This window comes from Alternaria triticimaculans, assembly GCF_023758025.1.
Source record: "Alternaria triticimaculans strain BMP 0046 chromosome Unknown scaffold_3, whole genome shotgun sequence".
NCBI classification, from domain to species: Eukaryota; Fungi; Ascomycota; class Dothideomycetes; order Pleosporales; family Pleosporaceae; genus Alternaria; species Alternaria triticimaculans.
The window spans coordinates 1,262,266-1,286,799 of record NW_026055960.1 but is presented as its reverse complement, the minus strand read 5'-3'; the positions used below and the strand labels follow the sequence as shown (position 1 = coordinate 1,286,799).

The 24,534-nt window shown below is 53.7% G+C and overlaps 11 protein-coding genes across 11 annotated transcripts; 5 read left to right on the top strand and 6 right to left on the bottom strand.

Annotated features, from left to right (window-relative positions):
- Window positions 1-37: 37 nt before the first annotated feature.
- J4E78_003115 (uncharacterized protein) lies at window positions 38-1,522 on the bottom strand (the record flags this gene model as incomplete). Its single annotated transcript, XM_049363757.1, has 1 exon — window positions 38-1,522. One exon carries the CDS (start codon window positions 1,520-1,522, stop codon window positions 38-40), a length of 1,485 nt encoding a protein of 494 aa, XP_049224422.1.
- Window positions 1,523-1,911: 389 nt separating this feature from the next.
- J4E78_003114 (uncharacterized protein) lies at window positions 1,912-3,012 on the top strand (the record flags this gene model as incomplete). Its single annotated transcript, XM_049363756.1, has 1 exon — window positions 1,912-3,012. One exon carries the CDS (start codon window positions 1,912-1,914, stop codon window positions 3,010-3,012), a length of 1,101 nt encoding a protein of 366 aa, XP_049224421.1.
- Window positions 3,013-3,562: 550 nt separating this feature from the next.
- On the top strand, window positions 3,563-5,785 carry J4E78_003113 (uncharacterized protein; the record flags this gene model as incomplete). Its single annotated transcript, XM_049363755.1, has 6 exons — window positions 3,563-3,767; window positions 3,839-4,098; window positions 4,148-4,306; window positions 4,355-5,324; window positions 5,394-5,616; window positions 5,674-5,785. The coding sequence occupies 6 exons, from the start codon at window positions 3,563-3,565 to the stop codon at window positions 5,783-5,785; spliced, it is 1,929 nt and encodes a 642-aa protein (XP_049224420.1).
- Window positions 5,786-6,699: 914 nt separating this feature from the next.
- Window positions 6,700-8,230, bottom strand: J4E78_003112 (uncharacterized protein; the record flags this gene model as incomplete). The annotated part of the gene is made up of 2 exons (XM_049363754.1): window positions 6,700-7,982; window positions 8,032-8,230. 2 exons carry the CDS (start codon window positions 8,228-8,230, stop codon window positions 6,700-6,702), a joined length of 1,482 nt encoding a protein of 493 aa, XP_049224419.1.
- Window positions 8,231-8,643: 413 nt separating this feature from the next.
- J4E78_003111 (uncharacterized protein) lies at window positions 8,644-9,940 on the top strand (the record flags this gene model as incomplete). The annotated part of the gene is made up of 4 exons (XM_049363753.1): window positions 8,644-9,322; window positions 9,372-9,664; window positions 9,718-9,792; window positions 9,842-9,940. 4 exons carry the CDS (start codon window positions 8,644-8,646, stop codon window positions 9,938-9,940), a joined length of 1,146 nt encoding a protein of 381 aa, XP_049224418.1.
- A 648-nt stretch (window positions 9,941-10,588) lies between these two features.
- J4E78_003110 (uncharacterized protein) lies at window positions 10,589-11,227 on the top strand (the record flags this gene model as incomplete). The annotated part of the gene is made up of 1 exon (XM_049363752.1): window positions 10,589-11,227. One exon carries the CDS (start codon window positions 10,589-10,591, stop codon window positions 11,225-11,227), a length of 639 nt encoding a protein of 212 aa, XP_049224417.1.
- A 1,305-nt stretch (window positions 11,228-12,532) lies between these two features.
- On the bottom strand, window positions 12,533-14,204 carry J4E78_003109 (uncharacterized protein; the record flags this gene model as incomplete). Its single annotated transcript, XM_049363751.1, has 4 exons — window positions 12,533-13,245; window positions 13,387-13,671; window positions 13,722-13,883; window positions 13,937-14,204. 4 exons carry the CDS (start codon window positions 14,202-14,204, stop codon window positions 12,533-12,535), a joined length of 1,428 nt encoding a protein of 475 aa, XP_049224416.1.
- Window positions 14,205-15,394: 1,190 nt separating this feature from the next.
- Window positions 15,395-15,829, top strand: J4E78_003108 (uncharacterized protein; the record flags this gene model as incomplete). The annotated part of the gene is made up of 1 exon (XM_049363750.1): window positions 15,395-15,829. The coding sequence occupies one exon, from the start codon at window positions 15,395-15,397 to the stop codon at window positions 15,827-15,829; it is 435 nt and encodes a 144-aa protein (XP_049224415.1).
- A 585-nt stretch (window positions 15,830-16,414) lies between these two features.
- On the bottom strand, window positions 16,415-19,076 carry CDC48 (AAA ATPase cdc48; the record flags this gene model as incomplete). Its single annotated transcript, XM_049363749.1, has 5 exons — window positions 16,415-18,493; window positions 18,544-18,793; window positions 18,841-18,896; window positions 18,948-18,975; window positions 19,030-19,076. The coding sequence occupies 5 exons, from the start codon at window positions 19,074-19,076 to the stop codon at window positions 16,415-16,417; spliced, it is 2,460 nt and encodes an 819-aa protein (XP_049224414.1).
- A 776-nt stretch (window positions 19,077-19,852) lies between these two features.
- On the bottom strand, window positions 19,853-21,226 carry J4E78_003106 (uncharacterized protein; the record flags this gene model as incomplete). The annotated part of the gene is made up of 3 exons (XM_049363748.1): window positions 19,853-20,585; window positions 20,686-21,062; window positions 21,116-21,226. 3 exons carry the CDS (start codon window positions 21,224-21,226, stop codon window positions 19,853-19,855), a joined length of 1,221 nt encoding a protein of 406 aa, XP_049224413.1.
- Window positions 21,227-23,161: 1,935 nt separating this feature from the next.
- On the bottom strand, window positions 23,162-24,414 carry J4E78_003105 (uncharacterized protein; the record flags this gene model as incomplete). Its single annotated transcript, XM_049363747.1, has 2 exons — window positions 23,162-23,766; window positions 23,820-24,414. The coding sequence occupies 2 exons, from the start codon at window positions 24,412-24,414 to the stop codon at window positions 23,162-23,164; spliced, it is 1,200 nt and encodes a 399-aa protein (XP_049224412.1).
- Between the last annotated feature and the right edge of the window lie 120 nt (window positions 24,415-24,534).

The window sequence follows — 24,534 nt, the reverse complement described above, 5'->3', positions numbered from 1 at the left end:
GGGGTATCATAATGCAAGTCATAGTAGTACCAATTCCTCATTTCCGTCCACCGTCCATGTTTTTTGAGTACCCATTTCGTCCATACTTCCCCTTGCCCTTCGAGTTCCACTTCTTACCACCGCCCTTGTAACTCTTCTCCCGGTCATTGTCCTTCCTCTGCTCCATCAGATCCTTTTTCCTCCCCTCCCAACTCTCGTCGTCGTCCAGTTCCTCAATTGGCCAACCCTCCTTCTCCATGAACTCTTCGAGCTGCTTCTGAAGCTGGGGCTCCCACTTCGATTGGTCTTCCAGATCCGTGTATTCTAGGACGTTCTGGCCGAGCGTGTAGTCGCCTTGGCGAGAGCGGATGAGAGACGACATGAGGCCGAGCGAGTTACAAGCGAGACCGAGATCATGGCAGAGAGAGCGTACGTAGAAACCAGACGTTACTGTCATGCGAAGACGGGCTGCTGGGGGTTGCGGAGTGGGCGCAGACGTAGCTGATGATGCGGTAGCGTCGGTGGGTTCAGCGGCGTTATCCTGGGTGATTGATGATGTGTTTTCGGTTGCTTCAGCTTGCTCCACTGAGACTACAGTCTTCTCTTCTGTTGGCAATGATGCTTCGACACTGGCGTCTGTGACTTCGTTCTCCGCGGGGGTCTCCTCAATGGGTGCTGCCTCTGCTGGTAAAGCGCCAGACATGGCGGGCTCGGAGTCTGTCTTGGGTATCTTCGGTTGCTGACCTGCGCCTTCAACGTGGTCGTTTTCTGGTGACCTCGATCGTTTCCGTCCTCTTCTCGCCGCTGTGTCGGAGTAAACCTTGGCGTCTTCTTTTCGGATGCCCATCAACTTCTTTGCGCCCTCCATCTCAGCACCATCCACTTCCTCCTTTGGCCAGGCAAAATCATGACTTCCGGGTTCCAGCCACTCGACAAGCTCCAACTCTTCTACCTCGACCGGTCGCGCAGCCACCTCTGGTATGTCCTTGCCCTCTCTAGCATATTCGTACATCTTCTTGCCGTCCACCTTGAGCGCAGAGAAGACGCTTGGCTTTTGCAAGATCTTGCCGCGAAATTGCGCTAGCTTCTCCTCTACCAATTCCTTTGTGACATGCTCGTACTCCGCCTTGCCGACAACCTTGCCTACAGCATCGTAGCTGTCTGTCGCCGCGCCGAATAATACCACGCATTCGTATGTCTTCGTGCACTCGAGGAAGCGTTGTAAGCATTTCGTGCCCTTGCCCATGCCGACAATCAAGACGCCAGTAGCCATTGGATCGAGGGTACCACCATGGCCGAGTTTCGCTTTGATATTCTTGAGGTGTTTGGGCTTAGCGTCCGCGATGATGAGGGAGCGCTTTTGGGCTTCGAGCCAGGGTGCGAAGAGCGGCGAGCGAGAGAAGTGATCTTGGAGGTCGCGCAAGACGCCGGCGGAGGAGGCCCATTGCGGCTTGTTGATGGCGAAGATACCTTCGAGCACTTTGCGACTCTCGGTCGGAGGAGTAGTCATAATGGCGCGCTTTATCGAAGACGCGACTGGCATCAGCGGGGTGATAGAAGGAAGCTCGGAGCTCTAGCTACTAGGGTGGGAGGTATTGGGGCCACTAGATGTTAACAGAACTTGTGTTGCCTACAGCCTACACAGAGATATATTTTCCAAAATCAGGCTGAAGTATACATCGTCTTGTGCGCTACTCGATTGCCAAAATATAATACAATGTATGCGGTAACGCGAAATTTCGTAGGCGTTCCGAGAATATGCGCCAAGCCGGAATGCGCGCTAGTGGGCGATCATCTCACATGTTTCTGCGGCTGCCTCGCGCTTGCGCCATTCACAACCACTTGCGACTTTCGTCTCCCCTCTCGATCCCACGCGCCAACGTCCCGCTCTGGGCCCCTGACTGCTCACGTATACCTTGGTCTACCGACATCATGAGCGACACCAACAAGGACCTCGAAGATCTCGCGAAATCAACCACCGAGGACTTCTACGAGTTGCTTGGTGTAGCATTCGACGCGCCGGAAGCTGCGATTAAGAAGGCTTACCGTAAAGCCTCGATTCGTTACCATCCCGACAAAAATCCCGACAACAAAGATGCTGCGGATCGCTTTATTTACCTCGGATGGGCTCGAGATATCCTCATAGACGAGAAGCTAAAGGGCGAATATGACCGCGCGCGTACCAGGCGGCGGGAGAAAGTGCTCCAGGATGAGCTTCTGGATGGTCGGCGGCGCAAAATGAAAGATGACCTGGAAAGGAGGGAGCGAGAGGGCAAGGACTTCATGAACAACCTAAAGAGGAAGAGGGCGGAAGATATGAACGAGGCGGAAAAGAGAGAACAGGAAATACAAAGATTAGCCGAAGATGGCAAGAGGCGCAGAAAGGAGGCACAAGAGCGCATGGAAAAGAAGCGCAAAGAAGAGGACGAGGCAAGCTTCATGGACTTAAGCCCTGAGCCGCAGGCACCCAAGCCTGGAGACTCCGCCGAAATCGATCGCACAGTTAAGGTCCGGTTCCAACGAGAAGGCGACGCTACAAACTGGGACAAGGACAAGATATCGAGCATGTTTGCGAAATACGGCAAGATCGACAGCGTCGTCATGGGCAAGGACAAGAAGATCCGACCGTCGGGAGAGAAGCACCGCAAGGTCATCGCCATTGTCTTCATCATCTATACACGTCTCGATCACGCGCACGCCGCCGTCCTGGACGGAAAGGCCGACTACCCATCGCTCGAATCCGTGGCCTGGGCGAACGGCGAGCCCGACCTCAAATCACCAACCAACGACGCGCCCTCAGCGCCGTCAACGCCTGTATCTACGCCGAAGAACCAGTCCTTCAGGTCATCATTTGGACCTGGCATAGGGAAGGGCGTTGGAAGTACCACGCCACTAGGAACACCAAAGTTCTCTTTCAGCCCGAAGACACATAGCTTAGAAGAGGTGACTATGATGAGACTGAAGCAAGCAGAAAAGAAGCGGTTGGAGGATCAGATACGCAAGCAGGAGGCTGCCGAGGAGGCTGCGGTTTGATGAGATGACTTGATGAATTCGTTGTGTTAATCCAAGATACCCACTATTAGTATAATTTAATTTGCCGGATACATTGACGTTCTCCATAGTTTATGCTGTTTCAAATCGTGATGTATCCGCTCGGGGGCACTATGGATCTTCTAGGCAATACCAAGGTACAATATCGAAGACCTCGAAGGTGAGAACATGTGCTCTTCCGGAAATGGCCTTTCCCATGTCGTCGCAAAAGTTAGATCTGGTATAGCTACATTTTGTAAGAATCCCTTCAGTGATACATCGCCTTGCCGACTACATAGACTTGGATGCAACACCTTCTAGCTTATAAAATGTGTAGTAGGCTGCAACGCTTGAGTTTGGCTTTCGAGTGACGCAAGTGACCTCGGGAAGCAGCTATCGATAACACGCCTTTGACCCTGGACGCGCATCCCGTCTCGCGCCCTTCGCGCCCGCCCGCATTGCCATCCCCACTTACTTCTTTTACCTGACCTTGGACAGGCAGCTCTGTTTTGTAACACCGCAGCATGCAGCATACCCGAGATTATTTCTTAAGATGCCGACCCCAGAATCCGAGATACTGAAGCCACTCGACGCATCCAACACCAATTCCGACGACTGGGAGATCTTTGTCCTGAGCGATGCGCGCATCGTCTTCGAAAGCAATGGCAAACCCGCGAGCCTTCTCGCTGCGTATGCAGATACCCCACTCCGAGTGGAAGGGCGACTGGAGACTCCAGGGCGCAGCCAGCTGAAATACCGTATGTGAGACATGCTTGTCGGCTGTTGGACGCGACGACTAAGCACAGAGCTCTGGCTAACGCGGCTGCAGTTTTGAATAAACCCTACAAGCCCATGGAAATCGAGATACAACATGTCACGCGCTTCTCGTACGGCGAAATGACCGACGGCGCATACGTGATTTGGGCGCAAGGCCAGGCAGGCTGGTTCGAGATACGACCAACAGCGCAGTACAAGCCCATCTACGACCAGATGGTTCAGGCTGTGGAACTTCTATACTTTGTCACAGACATCTACGGCGAGTCGCGGAAGAAGAGTAGCGGGCCCAGTGCTGAACTGGTCTTCCAAGAGGTCAGCATGTCTTAGAATCATGCAACATTGTGGCGCTAACATGACACAGTATGCAGAGGACGAGCGTTTTCCTTGCAACGATATGGCCACGGCTGAGAGACTATTCGACCAACATCATCTGTTCCTCATGATGTGCTTTCTGAACAAAGCCCAAGGACTGAGCTGGAGTAACACGCCTATCTACCAACGTTTCAGACGGCGGTTTCCGGTAGGAAGCATGGAACTCAAACGCGTGCCGGATCTAACGTACGTGTAGAAAGACTTCGATAATTGTAAGGCACGAATCGAAGGGCGCTATTCTCAGATCCAACCCGAACGCTCAGCGAGGACCCAGAAGTCCGCGTCTGCACCAACCCCAGCTTCCAAAACGGCACAAGCGAATGCGACACCGAAACCAACGGAAGCGCCGAAGAAAGACGACAACTGGTGGGAGGCGGCCGCACTCTTCGAATTCATGCAGAAAGCAGTGAATCAACGGGTTCTACGAGCAGGACGGAATCACATAACGGTGGATCGCGTTGCCGAACTCATTGTCAGGCGATACGAGATTGAGGAGGCAGACACTGCGAAGAATGTGCTTCTGGTACACGCACAGAATCTGTGCTACATGATGGACCACCCGCGGCGGAAGAACATACAATTCTTTGCCGCCGAACCTATATATCAAGAGCTGTCAGCCGGTCACACACTTCCCGCAGCCGAACAACGGCGAGCTGAAGGTGTGGAATTGAAACCGCGGAAAGATCACGGAACTCTGAGAGGCGGTGAAAGCGGTTCTTCAGACACGTCAGATGAGGAAGATGACGCCATAACAACACCTGTGCGTAGACCGCCAGGTAGACGGAAGCAAGGCCGGCTCTCTGTGCTAAGACCTACGAGTGGAAAGTTTTCTGGCAAGAGCAAAGGGATCAGCATTAAGCCAGGGAGACAAAAAGGCGGAAAGGGGAAAGCACCCGTGCCGGCAAGTGACGACTCGGAAGCCGAGCAAAGCAGCAACGCTACAAGTAGTGATGAAGACGATGAGGAAGAAGGCATCGACACACCAACCCACGCCCTATCTCCAGGTCGAGAGAAGAGAAAGCTAGACGACACGGACGGTGATCAAGACGAGAAGGATCGACGAAAACGTACAGCCAGTGCATCCATAGCACCTGAGTCTCCACCCACAACTGGCGACTCGGACTCTGCCTCTGAAGGAGTCAGCGCCGTACCACCTCTGCCGCTGCGTAATCGGCCCTCCCATCTCCCTCCCCATGCGCATCCAGCATCATCATCAGGAAATACTAAATCAATAGTATCACCACCGATAATATCAACACCCTTACCAACATACGAAGCCAATGGCCCTCGCGACTCCTGGATCTGCAGCTTCGACGGCTGCACGCAGAAAATCTACGGATGCAGTAAAGAGTTGGGTAGACAATTGATCACAGAACACTTGGAAGATCACAGTCGCGGGCGAGAGAAAGTTGTTGGCATCCTTTGGAGAGAACAGGATAGATTGAATCTGCCTGTTAGGTAAGTCAAAGTCTTCGAAGGTCGAGATGCAAGCACAGTAAGCTAACACTTTGACAGCAACTTGATCAAGAAAATCCGCGAAATGAACGAGGCGGCTACGCCGCTGTTCCCGGTGCCTGGTGCTCCGGCGACGGCAGTGCAGCCGAAGCCTATACAAAGACCTGTGTAAATTCAAGGACCTATTCATACTCCCACTTGCTTTGGAATCAAGAGCCCTAGTGACTTGCGTCGTAGTATAAACATTGACTACTTTTCAATTTTCTTACACGTCCCTAAACCTCTTCCTCTTCACATTTTCGCTGCCCATTCACAAACATCGTCCAATCTCCTCTTCCCTCTTCTAGTGTCCTTTTCTACACTGTTCTCCTTGTCACCTTCGTCTCCCACATGACTTTCAATACTCTCCATCACTTCACCCACACAATTCACGTATCCCACGTCAGCATCATACTCCTCCCAGATCGGACTGGTTACTTCATACGCCTCTCCCGTGCCGACTTTGACATGCCACTTTGGATGCGGAAAGGGTAGCGCGTAGATAGGGGTACGAAAGTAGGATTCGGGGTAGGAGATGTCCGTCAAGTGTGTGATTTGGGGCCAGGATTGGCTGTAGTTGTGGACGCTGGTCGCGGCAGTGGTGTTGGAGTGCAAGATGGGCCGTTGTGCTGCAAAGTGAGATAGTTGATGGTGCGTGGTGGATCGCAGCGTTGAACTAGGGAATTGTATTTTGTCTTGATTGTGACTCGTTGGCGCTTGGTACATTGATGCGCCAATGCCAGATTTGACTTGTGCCATTGGGGTTTGAGATTGAGGACTCTTGTGATGAGGGGCTTGGGAACCGTGTGAAAACGCGTGAAGGTTGTGTTAACCAGATATAATAACGTGTTTAACGAACTCGGCATACGAAATGCATCCGAATACGACGGTGATGTATGCTTTCCGAACATACTGGGCTTCCGCTCTTTGTTGACCGGATCAAGGTCAAGTGCGGATCGTACGTGACAAAGAAGAAATACGCGCATTGGAATGCATGAACCCAAGAAGGGTATATCGGTTGGAATTTTTGGCAGATGTGACGCTACTTTATACACTGATTGTTTTGAAAACGTTGAATCCTGATCCTCCTGTAGCCATGATGGCGCCCGGAATCTGCGGGTGCCAGTGCGCCTCCTTGATCTGCTCCATGTAATGCACGAACAGCAATTGCGGCGGTACATCCTGAACGCCTGCTGTGTACTTGCTCTCCTCATCGTCGAGTTCGACAGCCAGATCCCACAGAGTGAGGGTGTTGTCGCCGGCGCATACAAGCACGATACTGTCGTCTGTGGGATGCCACTCGACTGAGGTAATCTGTTCCTTGTGGAAAGTGTACGACGCAACGGGCGAAGGCTTCTTTTCGCTCGACATGTCGGTAGAGGGCTTCCATTGCCGCAAGTCCCAGACTCCCCACTCGCCGTCGTCTGCACCGGTAGCGAGGAGATGGGCGGTTTGGTGCGACCAACTCAGTACGTTGACGTCTGTTTTTGAGACTTGTACACTGAGCACCGGCTTCCGCGACTTTGACCGCGCGTCCCAGATCTTGACTGTGCCATCGCTCGACGCAGAAGAGAATACGTGCTTCTCGGTTGGTGACCACTGGAGCTCCTCTACTGAGCCACTGTGGCCGGTATACGGCGTGGTGTCGGTGACAAAACCTCCACCCTGTGTCCGTGTTGTCGCAAAGATCTTGCCGGTACAATCACCCGTCAGAAGCTTTCCCTCTGGTATCAACGGCGACCAATCTAGCGCATAGCCTTCGTTCGATCCGTGTGCGCGAATTGTGCAGACAGGCTTGTTTTGTGTAGGCGAGATGGTGGTACCGGGAGTGTCGAAGGCTGTGAGGTGTGGGGTAACGTCGTGAATCAAGACCTGGCCTGACTCGGTCATGGCGGCGGTAAGGGTCGTAGGAGGTTGTGCTGATGTGGCTTGCGGTGTCTGGTGGGCGCGTATGCGGTTCGTGCAGCTCGTCAACGGTATCGACTTTGTCTCGAGGATAGGATCTGAGGCCTCGTCGTCGGATTCTTCGTCATCGTCCTCTTCATCCTCCTTCTCCATCCGCGACAGGCTGCTCATCTTCATGACCATAATCTGGTTCTCCTTGTCCCTTCCTCGCGCTGCTTGTGTGCCGGCCACTGAGTAGACGGTTGCAGGGTATGTTTTGCGGTCTGCGCCTAGATTGTCGGGTACGATGTCGCATGAGAGACAGGGCCACGGCGCTTCGAGCGCGTGAAGCATCTCATATGTGGAAAGATCGGGGTTCAATGTCTCGCCTGGTGAGAGTTTGTGTCGACCGGGAATGAAAGTATCTTGGTCGACATCCATGCCATCTGGAGGCGTTAGTTTTTGGATTTTCGACATTTTCCTCCGGCAACCTACTCTCGCGCTCCTCAGCTTCGCGCTCTTCGTCTGGTCGTCCGTCTACACCTGCCTCGAGAATCTCATCCTCGCTCTCGAATTCATCTTCGAATTCATCCTCAAACTCGCCCGCTTCGTTGTGTTGATCGATTTCCATGGGGCGATCTCCATTTTTAATAGCCTCCTGCTCTTGCTCTGAATCTGCGGGTCGCTTCGCCATGGTGTGTGAGTGTGTGCGGTCGTGTTTGGGGGTGTCTTGTGGCAGGCGTAAAAAAGTTGGCGGTGGAATTTGTCCCGCCAAATGTTTTTTGAGGCGGCTTATCGATCGGCGTATCGGACCACGCTATGACGCCCCCCTCTCTCAGGTGCCCACCGGGGCTGTTGCGTGCATCTCTGGAGCGAAACACTGCGCGCTACCCCCAGTCCAATCGCATCCCGCACATCCCAGGTCAACACCACAGAGGCCGCGCCCATATACCGTGTCTCCCCCTTAAAGTCGCATAGAATTGTCCGAGGAGCAGAGTCGCCAAGGAAGAAGAAAACACATTGTCAGCTTGCATTCACCGTCTTGACGCGTGCCAGCGCGCTTTCAGCTCAGATCAACAACCGCGGGGACGCTGAGACATACTAGCCATGGAGCCAGAATACTCGAGTCAGGAACCCGCGCAGCAGCCCTACGTAGCTGCCACAGAAGTGCAGCACGTACACCAAGTGCAGCCTGAGCAGCTGCCGCCCCAACAACTGCAACCCGAGCCAATGCAGCCCGAGCAGGTGCCTCTCGAAGCGGAACAGGAAGCGCAGAAGCACATGGACCAGACCATGGACGTCGCCGACGACAGCATGAGTTCGACTATCACCGCCTCGACTGTCACACCGCTACCAGACCTCACCCAGAACGCGAGCCTTAATAACAGTCCCAACCCCTACGAGCAGCCTCACCGACCCTCGACATCCTACTCAGACACCGCGTACCAGTACACAACACACAACGGCACGCGCTTCAACACATCATCAGACGCCGACACACCTCCACGGCACGGCTACTACGATGCCAACAAGGAAACACACATGGGCCAGTCGCATTCGCGGCCCAGCTCGCAGATGGGACGCTATCCGACTTCGGAGGGCAACACGCGGTCAAACTCATATCAAGACCAACGAGGGAGCGCCCAACAGCAACAACAGGAGGCCGCCAAAAATGCCAGCGTCGTCATCAAGGTCGGCATGGTCGGAGACGCGCAGATCGGAAAGACTAGTCTAATGGTCAAATACGTTGAGGGCAGCTGGGACGAGGACTACATCCAAACGCTCGGTGGGTTACACAAGCACGTTTCACAAACTGCAGATTCTGACAACCACAGGCGTCAACTTCATGGAAAAGACCATTTCGATCCGGAACACAGAGATCACCTTCTCCATTTGGGATTTGGGTGGTCAACGTGAATTCGTGAACATGTTGCCGTTGGTCTGTAACGATGCTGTTGCCATACTCTTTATGTTCGACTTGACGCGAAAAAGCACATTGAATTCCATCAAGGAGTGGTACAGACAGGGACGCGGTTTCAACAAGACTGCCATCCCGTTCTTGGTCGGCACAAAGTACGACCACTTTGTCAACTTCCCGCGCGAGGAGCAGGAGGAGATATCTAATCAAGTATGAGTCCCTGCCAAAGACAAATCCAGAGCCGCAGGACTAACATCAACTAGGCTAAGCGATTTGCGCGAGCGATGAAGGCCAGTCTAATATTCAGCTCAACCAGCCATAGCATCAACGTGCAGAAGGTGAGAGCTGTTCATCCCCATTGCTAAGCCCATGCTGACTCTGCTTCAGATCTTCAAGATCGTGCTATCCAAAGCCTTTGACCTGAAATGCACCATCCCCGAGATAGAAAATATTGGCGAACCCTTACTCCTCTACCAGGCCGTTTAGTCGCCGGCAGACCGTAGAGTCAGGCCCAGGACAGAGGGAACACGTATGAACCTGTCCGAGTGTCAGATTGGGCGCGTCTTCTACCGGAACGTTACCATGAGCGAATGATTTTCATGACTGTTTTGCGTGGGATTGCATGGCTCGGCGATTGGAGCAAGGTGCTAGATACATGGTTGGTCCAAAACCGGCGTTCTTCTGCTTGTATATGCGGAAGTGATTGTATGATTCGGGCAGCAAGGCCTCGGCCGGGGCACGGAGTCTAGCGCCAGGGACGCGCAAGACTTGTAGCTTTACAGCAAACATCCTAGTGTAATACCGACTTGTCAGAATCGACTGCATCTTATTAGGTTTGCGTGACTTCCAATCAACGCGCATGGCGGCAAGTTTAGGCGAATGACGTAAGCTTCCGCTGCTAAAAAGTTACGGATCCCAGCAAGCAACACCAATTAACCCAGCTCCAAAACCGCGTCCACAGAATTTGCCCCAGCACGAACGAGGTTACAATATCGAGAAACCGGGTCGCGAACCGATTAAAACACCGAATATCAAAAGCAACCTTTTGCCTTACCAGTAAGATCGTCGCGGAGGCTGAACAAGAACAACTTGTGGGACACAATCTTAGAAAGACAGCTTCAGCCCACCACCACAATGGCGCTTCCTTCAATAGCGCTCCCAGGGCAACTCCTCGGAAGTGTCGATAAATACAGCCCTGGCCCAGGAACACACATCCACGACTCGCAAATCTATGCCTCAATAGCTGGACCCGTTTTCTCTTCGCCATCACATCCCTCCACGCAAAGCGCATCATCCAAGTCCGGCAAACTCGCGCCGCTCCTCTCAATAACGCGTCCTCCCACCTCCACCGACCCCGGGATCCTCGGCCCCAACTCTGGCGGCGGCGTGCCCCTCCTCCCAACCGTCTCCAGCACAGTCCTCGTCCGCATAACGCGCCTCGGCCCACGCTTCGCAAGCTGCGAAATCCTCGTTATCGACAACGCCGTATGTCGCGAAGCCTTCCTCGCGCAGATCCGACGTGAAGATATCCGGGCTACAGAGAAGGACAAGATAAAGATTGAGGAGAGCTTCAGGGTGGGTGATCTGGTCAGAGGCACGGTCATCAGTCTGGGAGATAGCGGAAACTACTATGTCGCTACGGATCGCAACGAGTTTGGTGTTGTGCTGGCGAGGAGTGAAGAGGGGAGGGTTATGCATCCGGTTAGCTGGAAGGAGTTTAGGGATCCGGTCAGTGGGAAGGCGGAGGCGAGGAAGGCTGCTAAGCCGTTTTGATGGAAGTTGTGGAATACAGTGGACAAAATGAAGAGAGAGAAAAGTTACATTGCTGAACGAGGATGGCAATAGGCGATAAGATACCCATGATGTGGATTGAAGAATGAGATCAAGTACCTTTGGCACGCGAAGAAGACTTTAGCGAGCTACAGGAGGCATATATCTTTTGGAAAACGACACAAATTTTGTCCAAGAGCCCTGAAACTGGGTAACGATAGCCGCTATCAAATGCATGGGGCGCTCTTTTGCTTGCGCGAACTGCTCTATCCTCCCCATTTCCTCGGCCTCAGGCACAAAGCAACCTCTGCAACAGCATCATCAACGGAACAAGCCGCTGCACACCAAGATCTAGCTGAGACAACGAGGGGCCACGAGCTAAATATACCTCCTACTTTCCACCTTCTTCCAAACCCCCGGTGGCGAAAATAGCAACGAAGCAAAACCAAACACGGTCGCAGCGATGGATGTGACAATACTCTCGGTACCTGCATCGTGACGCGTATCATGTATGCAAGGCCGGGGAATCACACCCAACACGTAGTGTTCCATGACTCGAGGCAACACACGGGGCCAAGGGTATGTAGTAGCATGTGTAAGGTAACCCGAGAAGATGAGCTAAGTTTAGTGGCCAGGACTGCAGCCCTAGTGCTTCACACATGCATGTAGTAGAGCTGCACCACGAGAACGATTTAGAGTGAAGTTGAAATGAACAGCGAATAACACATCGTTTGCAATTGTGAGAAATAAAGTAGAATATACTACGATTGACGCTTTCGCTGTACGCGTCGAAGACGTTTTTAAATGAATCGGCCAGGTGTGCTCGCTGCACACAAATCCCCTATGATGTCGTCATGAAATAGCACAACGAGGTCGTCTCTGAAAATTCCCATCTGTATCCCACCGCACCGTCTTAATCCTTCTCCTTTTTCTTCCCTCAGATTTGCTTCAAAAACACCCAAAATCGCAGCCTTTCCCTAGGTGTGAATGTGAGTGGTACCAGGAACCGTAGATACGCCGAAACTCCGACCATGCTTGGGTCGACGCTGATCGCGTTGGATGAGCGCCTCTCGCTAATCATGCCACGCAAGATGCTGTAAGAATGACATCTTGTGTAATCCTTGATCGCAATTCTGGTGCTTGGAAAACACTCCCTCTACCGTGTATGCTGTGGTGATGTCGTTTACAACAGCGACGATCGTTCGACAGCAGTATTGAAGGAGGTCGTTCTCGACAATACCCATAGTCTTACAATGCTATCCTCTTCCAGACAGCAACGCCTCTTCTATTTGGTAGCGTTGTAGTCTTCTACAGAACGCCTCCTGGCAGGGGTGTCCCTCTATTTTGGTTACCCCACCCGAAGCTCTCTGTCTGCGGATTGACGGGCCGTACATCGTTTCCGCCCACAGTGCTGACATGGCCTTCTTGCGGTGCTGCATGCTTCCTAAGCATGAACATGGGTTTCCGGCCTTCCTTGTCAAGTTGTTTGAACAATATCAGCGGCCTCTCGTTGAGTCCAAGACAGCGCTCCTGATCACCGTGTACAATATACAGGGCATACTGGCGCCAATCTGCCGTAATGTTGTATTTCTTAAGCGCAACCGGAAGCACCTTGTGGCACGGATCGTCGATTGAGACTCGGAACGATTTGAAGATTTCAACTTGCGGGTTCGTAGATGGCGTGGATGCGGGATTGGATGCGGAGGTGTTCATTGAACTTGAGCCGCCAGAGAGTGGTGGGTCGCGATCGTCGGGGGTCGGTGTTGGTGCAGCGTTGTTTCGCATCTGTCGTGATGACAGTGGTGCGGGCGTAGCGCGGGGGTCGCGATTACGGTCGGATACAGCAGTTGTGTCTGAATTCCATGTGTTTTGACTCCACCCTGAGCTGCCGTCGTGATCGTGCCCGCTTCGGGGTATTTCGCGGTTGTACTGGCGGCCTTGGCCTTGTGTGTATGCGGGGGATGTCGGGGAGGGCTGGGCGATGGAGTTGGGCGACAGTTGCGGGCCACCACCGAGAGATGCTGTGAGGTGTGAGGAGGCTGCGACGGCTGCTGCGGAGGGGTCCAAAGAAGAATGATCGACAAGAGCGCGATGTTCTTGGATTGTTGGAGAGGGGTTCTTTGGCGCGGATCCAAGGAAAAGCTTCTTGGTAGAGAACTTACGCGAAAGACTGCTGCCACCAGATCTCTCTTGAGTTGCAGGTGGCGATGTGACGGAGTGCTCGTGGGGCGTAGGCAGGGGTTGGTTGTCCTTGAGCATGCGCACGAGTGGCAGGATCTCCTCTCGTAGCCGCTTGTTCTCGTCCATGACCCTGCTGAGGTCCTCTCTGAGATGTCGCAGCTCCGATTCGGCCGTGTGTATGCGCTCGTCGCGCGCCTGGACTACGCGAATGACCTTGGCGAAGTCGTCTTGGGTTGGCGGCGCTTCCTGTGCCGACGTATCCGCGGCTGAAGTGGTGGTTAGACGTGCAATGCCATGGCAAAGGCAATGGACTCACATAGCGGGACGTAGTCGTCGGGGTCCATGGGCACATTCTGCCGCACCTTGATCTCGTAGACGGCCTTGAGGATTGTGAGGCGGTGGCCTACGCTGCCGACGCCCAGCTCCTTCAGCTCGGCATGCTGGAGGGCGGCGAGCACGTCGCCGGTGATGCCCTCGTCTACAAACAATGGGTTAGCAAACAATGCTAATGGTGCGCGCGGTGCGACGTACTAGCAAAGGTATCCGAGTACTGCTCCAGGCCCAGGTCGGCGATGAAGTCGGCCGTCTGGTCCTCGTTCCACTCCATTATGTGCCCCGTCGGGCTGCTCTTGCTGTCGCGCGAATGGGTGAAGGTGGTGGGCGTGTGTTCAGTGCTCAGCGGGCCGGAGCTCGTGGGGGAGCTCTCGTACTCGGCGGGTAGGGTCGGGCTAGAGATGCCCTGGCGCTCAAACTCGTCATCGGCGTCCGAGTCCTCATGGTACTTGGTCGTGTAGGCCATGGTGGGCGTGACGTCGACGGCCTCGTCGGGAGTCGCAGGGTTGGCAGAGGGCGGAGGGATGTGATGCTGCCAAGCCCTCGCAGCAAGCTCGTCGAGGGGACGACGTCTGTGTTATCGATGGCGATGTCGCGCAGGCCGGGCGGTCCAGTGTCGTCGATAGGGCACCCTGTCTGAGACGAAGCGAGATTGAGCCGGCGTGTTTCGTCTCCAGCGGGAGCAGGTCGGGCTATCCTGGGCGCAGTCTCAGATACACTGCTAGCCGTGGCACGCAAGAGTGCAGGGCGGGGAGGGTGAAGGTCTTCGCAGGCGGCCAGGCGTGCCGGTCCCTAAGCGCTTTGTCGTCGACGCCTGATGGGGAAGCGCGTATCCTCGGGGGCTGCGATGGTCCCTGCAGTCGCCCTATGCCTTTGCCTGAGGTAGAAAGAAGGCGGCCAGGATGACTATGGAGAGCAGCGAGACGACGAGGCAGTGCACAGCAGGAGGAGGAGCGCTCTGCTCACGACGCCTTAGTAGACTGGCTCGCCTGCTTCTGGATGCCAATACCAATACCGTCGACAGGCGGCTAGCAGGGCCACCCAAGCCAAAGCGGGATAGAGCCCTCTGGGTCCGAGCTTCCCATACCAGCTGGGAGCCAATATTGCGATAAAGGATGCAGGTACCAAACACTCAGCGCTCACCACCGCCTGCCCATCCACGTCGGGCGGCTTTGCACATGAACCCTCTTGCTTCAGGCTCCTAGCCGCCCCCTCTCGCGGCGCCGCTCCCGGCATCTCCCCCCCTCTCCCCCCATCGCCCACGCTGCACCTGCTCGCTTTCGGATCCGGCAAGTGCAATCTTGCAAGTTATCGTTCGCATCACGAGCCCGCAACGGCACCCGGTAAACCACGCACATGCGTCTAACGATCTTCACCGCCAACGTTGAACTAGGGCCATCTCTGCCGGCATCTGCCCGAATACGGCTACCCCGGCCAGTCGTTTAAGACGCTGCATCCCATATTACGACATCTGGCTACCTCCGAGCTTCAGAGCACAATCCCACGTGCGCCCAGCTCCCCGTCGTCTACGCGAACAGGATCACCCACTACTTCGCTATAAGGTAGCTCGCCCGGTATTGACAACTTTAGACGAACCTCCTCCTTTTTTCCTTTTGCACCCCAATCTCACACCTGACGACTCACGAGCTCGGAACAATGTCTCAATCCATCAATGTAACTACGACTCAGGCCCAGTCCGGCATCTCCCAAGACCTGCGGAACAACATCTACTCGGCCCTTCTTTCTGGCGATGGCATCCGCAATATTGAATCCACCCTAGACGAATCCCTGCGGGCCTCTGGGTTCAAAGACGATCTAAGAGCCTACATTACCGATCTGTTCCGCTCGGGCCAGGCTACTACCTGCGAGGAAGCCCGGAATCTGGCGATGCAGAAGATCAGAGAGCAAACACGTGGTTTGGAGGATCAGTCCAATGGCGTAAACGGCACCAACGGAACGACGAACGGGGATGGAGAAAATGGAGAGGAAGTCAACTTGAAGATTCCCAAATCCGCAATCGACGCCGGTGCAAAGACAGTTATGAAGGAGTTGGAGAAGGTGTGCGACATCACATACGAAGACGACAAGTGATCGCCCCTCCTGCAATCTGAGAAAGAGTCCATATTCCATGACACAGCAAAATGCAGGCTCGTGTCGCCCGAGTCAGTGTAGTTGAAGGGGAAGTCTTCAAAGCAAGGACCTTAACGAACCATACTATCGAGCGCACAGCCGACACCGTTGCAATGTGGGGCGGGCGACATCGTTCAACGGCACCGATGGGTTCCGGCCGCTGTCTCGGGTGATCAGAGACCTCGCCTGTGCCCATGAAACCTTGCCTCATGACCGCTGCACTAAGTGAACAGCGTTGAATCAACCATGTTGGAGGCTCGGCCGTTCGTTGAGTATGGATGGATTGGTGTAAAAAGTGCACGGTGATGGAAAAGGGAGTCAGGTTAGATATTGTAATACGCTCAATACAAGGATATGATAGGCGCAGCAAAATTCATTGATAACATGCATTCTCATTGAGGCCATTGGTTCGTGAAAGATACTACTGATATCCTGTCAAAGCGCTAGCAATTACGCACGCCTCCATCTATCTATGAGACGTCAATCGCCCCTCATGCCGTGTGATGATGAAAAAGGGAAACCCATCCGTCATGATCCTGCAACTGTCTAGTTGTACAGATCCTCGTCCTCACCACCAGCGCCGAAAGTGTTCTGCTCACCGCCACCCGCTGCGTTCTCAGCGTCGGGGAAGCGGAAGAAGCTTGATCCACCAGAGTTCTTCATTGACTGTGCAAAGGCCTCGTACCGGCGGATCTCAACATCAGTGACGGAGCGACGAGCGGAGCGCATGGCCTCCTCGAAGTGAGCCTTGGTCAGCACAGGTACTGGGTCCTCCTCGTCTACCTCCATGTCGACATCCTCACCAGCAGCCTCGCGAGCCTTGCGGCGCTCGATGTCAATCGCAATAGACTGCTTGATGGCGAGCTTGACCGCACGCTGGGTGACGAATCCAAGATCGGCACCGGAGAATCCGTGGGTGTTCTGGGCGATGAAGTCGATGTTGACATCCTCGGCGACAGGGGTCTTGCGAAGCTGAGCCTTGATGATGCTGGCACGCGACGCCAGATCGGGCAGAGGAACGTAGACGAGAGTGTCAAGACGACCAGGACGGCACAGAGCATTGTCGAGCTGTTCCGGTCGGTTGGTGGCACCGATGACGAAGACGTTCTTCTTCGATGTCATACCGTCCATCTCGGTAAGGAGCTGGTTGACGACACGGTCAGATGCACCACCGGCATCGCCTTGAGATCCACCACGCGACTTGGCGATAGAGTCCAACTCGTCCAGGAAGACGACGCAAGGTGCGGCGGCACGCGCCTTGTCGAAGATGTCACGGATGTTGCTCTCAGACTCACCGAACCACATGGAGAGCAGCTCGGGACCCTTGATGGAGATGAAGTTGGCCGCGCACTCGTTGGCAACAGCCTTGGCAAGAAGCGTCTTACCAGTACCAGGAGGACCGTAGAACAGTACACCTCGCGATGGAGACATACCGAACTTGAGGAACTTGTCGGGGTGGTCGACTGGGTACTGTACGGACTCGATGAGCTCGCGCTTGACTTCCTCCAGACCACCAATGTCCTCCCACCGGACGTTGGGAACTTCGACAACGGCGACCTCACGAAGGGCTGACGGGTTGGATACACCAAGAGCGAAACGGAAGTTCTCCATGGTCACGCCCAATGAGTCCAGAACCTCGGCGTCAATGGTGTCCTCGTCAAGATCGATGAGGTCCATCTTCTCACGAATCTGCTGCATGGCAGCCTCAGAGCAAAGCGAAGCCAAATCAGAACCAACGTAACCGTGAGTCTCAGCAGCGATAGTTTGTAGGTCGACATCGTCACCGAGCTTCATGTTCTTGGTGTGGATCTGCATGATCTCGAGACGGCCGGTTGGGTCGGGAATACCGATATCGACTTCACGGTCGAAACGTCCGAAACGGCGGAGGGCGGGGTCGATGGAGTTGGGTCGGTTGGTGGCGGCCATAACAACAACGTTGGAGCGAGCCTTCATGCCGTCCATGAGGGTGAGCAGTTGCGAGACGACACGGCGCTCGACTTCACCGTTGGTCTTCTCACGCTTGGGCGCGATGGAGTCGATTTCATCAATGAAGATGATCGCGGGGGAGTTCTTCTCGGCCTCCTCGAACGCCTTGCGCAGATTTGACTCTGACTCTCCAGCCATCTTGGACATGATCTCGGGACCGTTGATCAGGAAGAAGAAAGCACCGGTCTCATTGGCGACGGCACGAGCCATCAGTGTCTTACCGGTACCGGGAGGACCGTACATCAGGATACCACGCGGAGGCTTGATACCGATGGACTTGAAGAGCTGAGGATGCCTCAGTGGCAACTCGACCAACTCTCGGATCTGCGCCATCTGCTTTCGGCAGCCACCAATGTCGTCGTAGCCAACCTCGTTGAGGTTACCCTCCTCGTCCTCGCGCTGGATGGGCTCGCCCTCGCAGTGGATGACCGTATCTTGTGCGACGATACCGAACTCTGGTGGGTCGACCTCGACGACCTTGAACTCCACTTGTCGCATACCGCCGCGGGCTGTGAATGTGTCGCCTTGACGAACCGGTCGGTAGGCTTCGCGGAAGTATGGGGCGAGGAAAACGTCGAACAGCGAACCGGTGATACCCTCGACAGTGTCGGCGATGGGAAGGACTGCAATGCGCTTGGCCTGCAATGGAGTTAGCTTTGAATCAGCATTTCAAAGATGTAGCTACATACGTATTTGATGTCAGGGCACGGGTGGATGGTGATAACATCACCGTGCTTGACACGCAGGTTGTGGCGGACGACACGGTTTATCCGCGCAGAGCCATCGTCGAGGTCGTCGTCGGCGAGCACGATAAGAACGGTGTCCTTCCGCTTCTTGCCCTTGACGAGGACTGTGTCACCACGGAAGAGCTGGAGCGTCTCCATGGTGTTGTTTGAGAGGGCGATAATCGAGTTGTCATCGTTGACGGCGTCGGTGACACTGCGGAGTCAGTATGGCTTCTTTGTGTCGCTTCGTGGCGTACTTACATCAGCGAGTTTGGCTTCTTCTTCTTCTTGAGGATGGCAGTTGCGGTCTCGTCGTTCTGTGGCGGATCAGTAAAGGCGGTCTCAGATGGGTGTTTGGCAGTGCCTACATCCTTGGGCTCAGCGCCATCGGGGTTCCTGGAGTCTTGTTAGTCGCGGTTGCAGAGATGCGGCTGGTGGCAATGCACGTACTTGGAAAGATCCACCTTCGGCTTGGAGTGGTCTGGTTCAGCGGACATCTTGCTGATGTGTCTCTATGGAATGCTGCGACTGTACTTTTCCGGTGCAAAGAGGGACGCCGGGATTTGCAGCGCGGTGTAATGGGTTGTGGGTGGGGTGGGGGGTAAGATGGAGGTGATGGGTCTTTGGTGTTTGGGGCGTGGTGGTTTAAGTAAGTTGGAGCTTGAACAGTGTCGGTGATCTCACTGCTCGAGCTAGCTTGATGTTGCCTTAGGGTCCGTGCTCCTTCCGCCGCCGCAACATTGGAAGTTGCTGGAAACGCTTAGACAAGCCGGCCTACTGGAAACACTGTGTCCCTTTCACCGTCAATTGCTTCCCGCCTCCCTCGGAAAGGCCCCATGCGGGCCAATCAGGCCCGCTTTGTGCTACTCGCAGCATCTCCAGGGTGAGACTGGCGTTGTTACGCGTCCGACTGGAGCCTGCTGCAGCCTCATTCGCGCCACCAAAACGCCAAGAAAGTCTCCATATCGGTCCTTCGTCAGTGCGCGCGATAAGTAAACCTACATGTCCGTCAGGTACACGTAGACCATAGCAGTCCTGGTACCCGTCCAACGCTTGCCAAATCCTATGCGTACCATGGGTAGCTATAGCAGTTACTCTCTGGCACACATAGAAGGAAAGAACCCTTGCTGTTTCACATCACGATACTTCTGGATGTTTTCAGATCGTCCATGGTTCGCCTGCATATTCTAGTCTTTCAGGCTGCTGGCTGCTTTATGATCCCTGGCCTCATAGATATGTATTAGGATATAGTAACTTCTTGCACTAGATATCTTCACACGTCCTGCTGTTGCATTCCAGCAGAGGCTGCACATGCTTTCTTCTCCATCTCGCGCAAGCATGGCGCTTGGAACATATTGCCATACACCATGTTCTTCACAGTACCGACAGCGACTAGTAGCCACAAAAGTATGACACTGGCACCAAGTACCGTGCCCAGAATCCTGAAGAATGCGGATGGCAGTTCCTGTCCGATGGTAATGGTAGACATCGTAAAGACGCCAATGGGAAAGGTAAAGCCCCACCAACCCATATTGAAAGGGAACTTGCTCCGACTGATTGATGCGACTCCGAAGAATAGCCATACCAAGCCAAACCCCCCTAGCGTGATGGCGGTCATCCAGCCTAGTACGTAGAGAACTTCGCCGGCCATTGGATGCAACGTGTTCGTCTCTGGAAAGGTCTTTGAAGCTTGGATTCCGAGTTTCAACGCAGCGTATCCGCCCTGTCCCATAGGTCCAAGAGGCAGGAAGACACTGACGATTACTTCCTGAGATGGGAGATTATGGATGGCGAGACGGTGGAAATACATAACCATGACCACGAGTGCTAGTGGCACGCCCATGCCCCACAGCACATAGCTGGTGACTATGGTTATGAGGGCGTGGTTTGACTCAGGTAGCACTGACGCGACAACGCCACCAGAAGCTGCTGCAACAATACAGGCTACAATGGGTAGGAGCCATGCTGCTGTCATCGTCTCATGGCGATTATGGTGTTTCGTCATCCTATTTCTATGTTAGCTGATGATGTTACTTCGTTTTTTGTTTTATCTTGAATACACAGTGCCAGACTGTTACGATCCAAAGCAAGCATGGATCAACGTACATTTGAAAAGGTTGCCAGAGACAACAGGCGACGCTCAGCGCAACATCGAGCCACCACATTCCCCAAACAACATACGGCGTCGAACCACCCCAAGCTGGTACGCAAACCGTAGCGAACATGTTGATGATGGTAGCAAATCCCATGGGTATTGTGCCGAGAAAGAGCGATTGCACCGGATGCTGAAGCATCAGCGTCCATGTGGCGGGGTACAGTGCGTATCTTAGGATGGATATCAAGAGTATGATGGAGAATATGAAAACGTTCAAGATGAAGAACGCGATACTGAGGGTTCTCAGCGAGCCGTGGTAACGAGGGTAGAGCTCAGAGAAGGCATTGAGCAAGATCGCGACGATGCCTGTGCCCATCGTAACAGCGAACTAGGCTTCGGTCAGTCTTGTATTCTGCTAAAGCTGCGAGGGAATTATCGTACCCATGATGGAGTGAAGTTTTGGACAACGCGTCGCCAGCCCCGACGGTCGGCAGGTATCAGCCACTTGGGCAGCACTTGAGCATCTGCAAATTGTTCCTTGCTACGACACATTTCGCCTGGCCGTAGACGAGTCTCACGTTGTATCGCACATGGTGTTGACATTCTGATGAGATCTGACTGAAGGGTTGGAGCTGAAAGAGACCAAGGGTGATTGACAATGAGAGATTGAAATTAGGGAAGAGGAGATCACACTTCACTTATACAAACAACCGCAGCTTAGAGTCATCGTGTTTCCAGGCTAGACTTTTCTTTCTTCACAATCGCCTGTATCTTCGTCGAGATTTGCTGGTTATACGGCTTGCACAGGCCACAACGGCCGGTTCCTCGGCGACGGTCCGAACTTCGTTACGTCAGACTCGATTACTCACACTATCGCGATAGCGTTAGGAATAAGTTCTGTCCATCCACGAATGTTGTGCTAACGATTGTCTGGTTGCCATAATTGCGTGATGAAGGGTTTACAGACTGAAGCAAGGAGTCCTTGAGCAATCCGGAAGGGATGATTGATGCTAGCTGAACTAGGTCTAGAGCAAATTGCGGCTTCCGGACTGCCCATGTGCGGAGGTGCGGGCAGACAAGAGCACTTCACGGGCCTACCCGTGGTCTTCGCACTCCAGCCCTGATGAACCTCATCGCTGCAACGTGGTGTCCTGCTCCGCACCGCGGTAGTCGCACCTGCGGGTGGACAAGCAACTCTCGCTGTCAATGCACACGCGTTTTCCTAGGGAGTTACATCGCGAAACAACACCTGCTTCGGCATAGTGTATCGGTATTGCTGACGTTACTTCCACGGGCCTATCTCCTCACCGGCAACGTCGCGTTCGTTGCTTCACTGCCAGCCAGTAGGGGCGTCATCTCTCCTTCTTCCGTCGTAGCACTTTCGCAGCCTATACCATGTACATGCTCACGGGTTTCGTCAGGTATGAGAGATTCCAACCCTATATCAAAATATACCACATCGCGAGCTAACAAGTTGTGTCAAGCCTACGGGTCGAATGTCCCCAATGCGGCTCTGTATTCCTTTCATCGGAAGAGTTAAAACTACATGAATCGATTACACACAACTTCTGTCAAGAATGTTGCCACGAGTTTTCCAACTGGACAGAGCTGAAGTATCATTTCCGTAAACGCGGTTGTGCTTACGTTTGTGACGGGTGCGATGGAATTTGGAGGACTGCTTGGACTTTTCAACAGCATGTTGCAGCATTCAACGTTTGCAATGTATGCGAGCGGCACTTCGACACACCCTCGAACCTAATACATGTAAGTCAAGTTCAGCTATCGGGATGCAACCAAGGCTAAATGCGAATTACAGCACGAACTGACGCACCGCAAACCTGGCTATGAGTGTCTCGGCTGTACACGCAATTTCACAACCTACGGAGGAATGATCATCCACCTTGAATCTGGTGCCTGTTCTTCCGGTATAGACGCGTACGACTTGGCGCTCACCACCGCGAGATGCTTCCAAGGAGGCAAATTCTTCATGCACAAGGAAGATCGAGAGGCCATCAAGCAGGGCATCGACTTGCTGCGAATATTCCGTGAGCAAGGTGGTAGCACTCTTGTCTTCTGTTGTCCTACTTGCGGCACCAATTTCCCGAAATTATCGAGTATGTTCATGCACGTGGAATCGCCTGCTTGCTCTCAGCAGCTGGGCGAAGGGGCAGTTGGCAAGCTCCAAACGTGGCTTTCTAACTGTCACGGTTGAAGAATACCTTCACGATGTAACAGCTGTTGCTCGCGTTGAGGTTACGAAGTACCAGCAACTTCGATGATGTACGTTAACAACATCCGCAGTTATCTGCATTGGACCTTCACTGAAGCTGGTTAGAAACTGTGTCGCATACTGCTATATACATGCCAAATAACCCTCATAAATAAAGATTCTTTAAAGCTATGTATGCCGCCACGCAGAATAAACGGGACGCGAATCGTACCAGAGACGATCCATGTGTTCGACATTACTTTTCAAACAAGCTACCTCTACATTTCTAAAGTCTGTAGGTTCGAGCCAGTGGCATTCATCTTCGCCTCTGCCATCAACATCCTCTTCTGGTCCAGGTCGAAAACGATATACGCCCCTTGCATGAATGGGGCACCCAGGCTCGCGAAATCGTCTCCATCCGAAGGAAACATCGGTAGATAGCACCGGGTGCCGCTTGAGGACGAGTCGCGTACCAGCATGGCAGCCAAAGGGGTGCTGACTTTCGCTCGGTTATTGTTGAAACCGAATGAAAGGCTCTCTCCGCGAGAGCCTAGGTCGCATGGCACACTACCCAGTCGACCAGCCTGCTCATCGAAGGTCGTACCTACAGCCATAGCTAGGGCGCGCAGTGAGGCCGAGGGGACATTCAGGGCCGGGTTTCCGGTATCGATTAACACTGGGGGTAGACCGCCTCGTGGTGCCATGTCGACATTCGAGCCGGAGAGAGATGAGTCGCCGCCCACTAGCTGCATGGAGCTCCAGTTGATCACAAATTTCGATGCGACTCCATTGTTGTTCAGCAAGAACGAACCTGCATCTTGGAGCTGACCTTGGAACTTTGCCGTGTCAACGCCGCCAAACACAATGGAGCCTTCTGGGCTACCTGTCGAAACTTTTGTCAGTGGGATATACGGTAATGTAGATGCCGCGACTCACGGAAGTCATTCATGTAAACACCATACACATTGGCGTCGCTCGCACCAGCTTCTTTGAGTTTGGCAGGCGCGTTCTGATAAGTCGGCCGGACGACTTCATTCTCAACAGGTCCGATACCTAAGATGGGGAAAAGTGGAGTGTCGGCTGGTAGGGAACCTTGTTCGATAACCCCCAACTGCGCATTAGATACGGTCTGCTTCCCAAGCGTCAACGTGGTGGTGATGAATCGCCCTCGGAACGCAGCACCATTAGCGAAATCGGTGTTTAGTTCTACACCGACATCTCTAAGGCTACTATCTTCGTCCGTGTTGAATGAGCCAGTTACGAAAAGAGTGCCGGAGCATTGTTGCTGTTGGTCCTGACATATACGACTGCCAGTCCTTGGGATGATGAGATCGCTGCTTCCCGTATCCAAAACTGCTGTTATCGACTGCGGCGGCGTACCGACTCCTACCGAGATGAGAGGAACGAATGAACCGGCATTGTCGATATGCTTGATAGGTATTGACAGGAGTTTCGGAGTTTGCGCCCGTGCAACTTGCACACCAATGAGGAAAGATATGCAGAAGGCGACGGTAGAGAGCGGAGATGCCATAGCAAGCAAGTAGGACGAATGCACCGACAGAGATGAATAGAACTGATGATGTAGTAGAGTTGCTGGAGGACTAGTCGGACCGGAATGACCTCGCCGTACTTACCTTTGGCGAGCATCTCT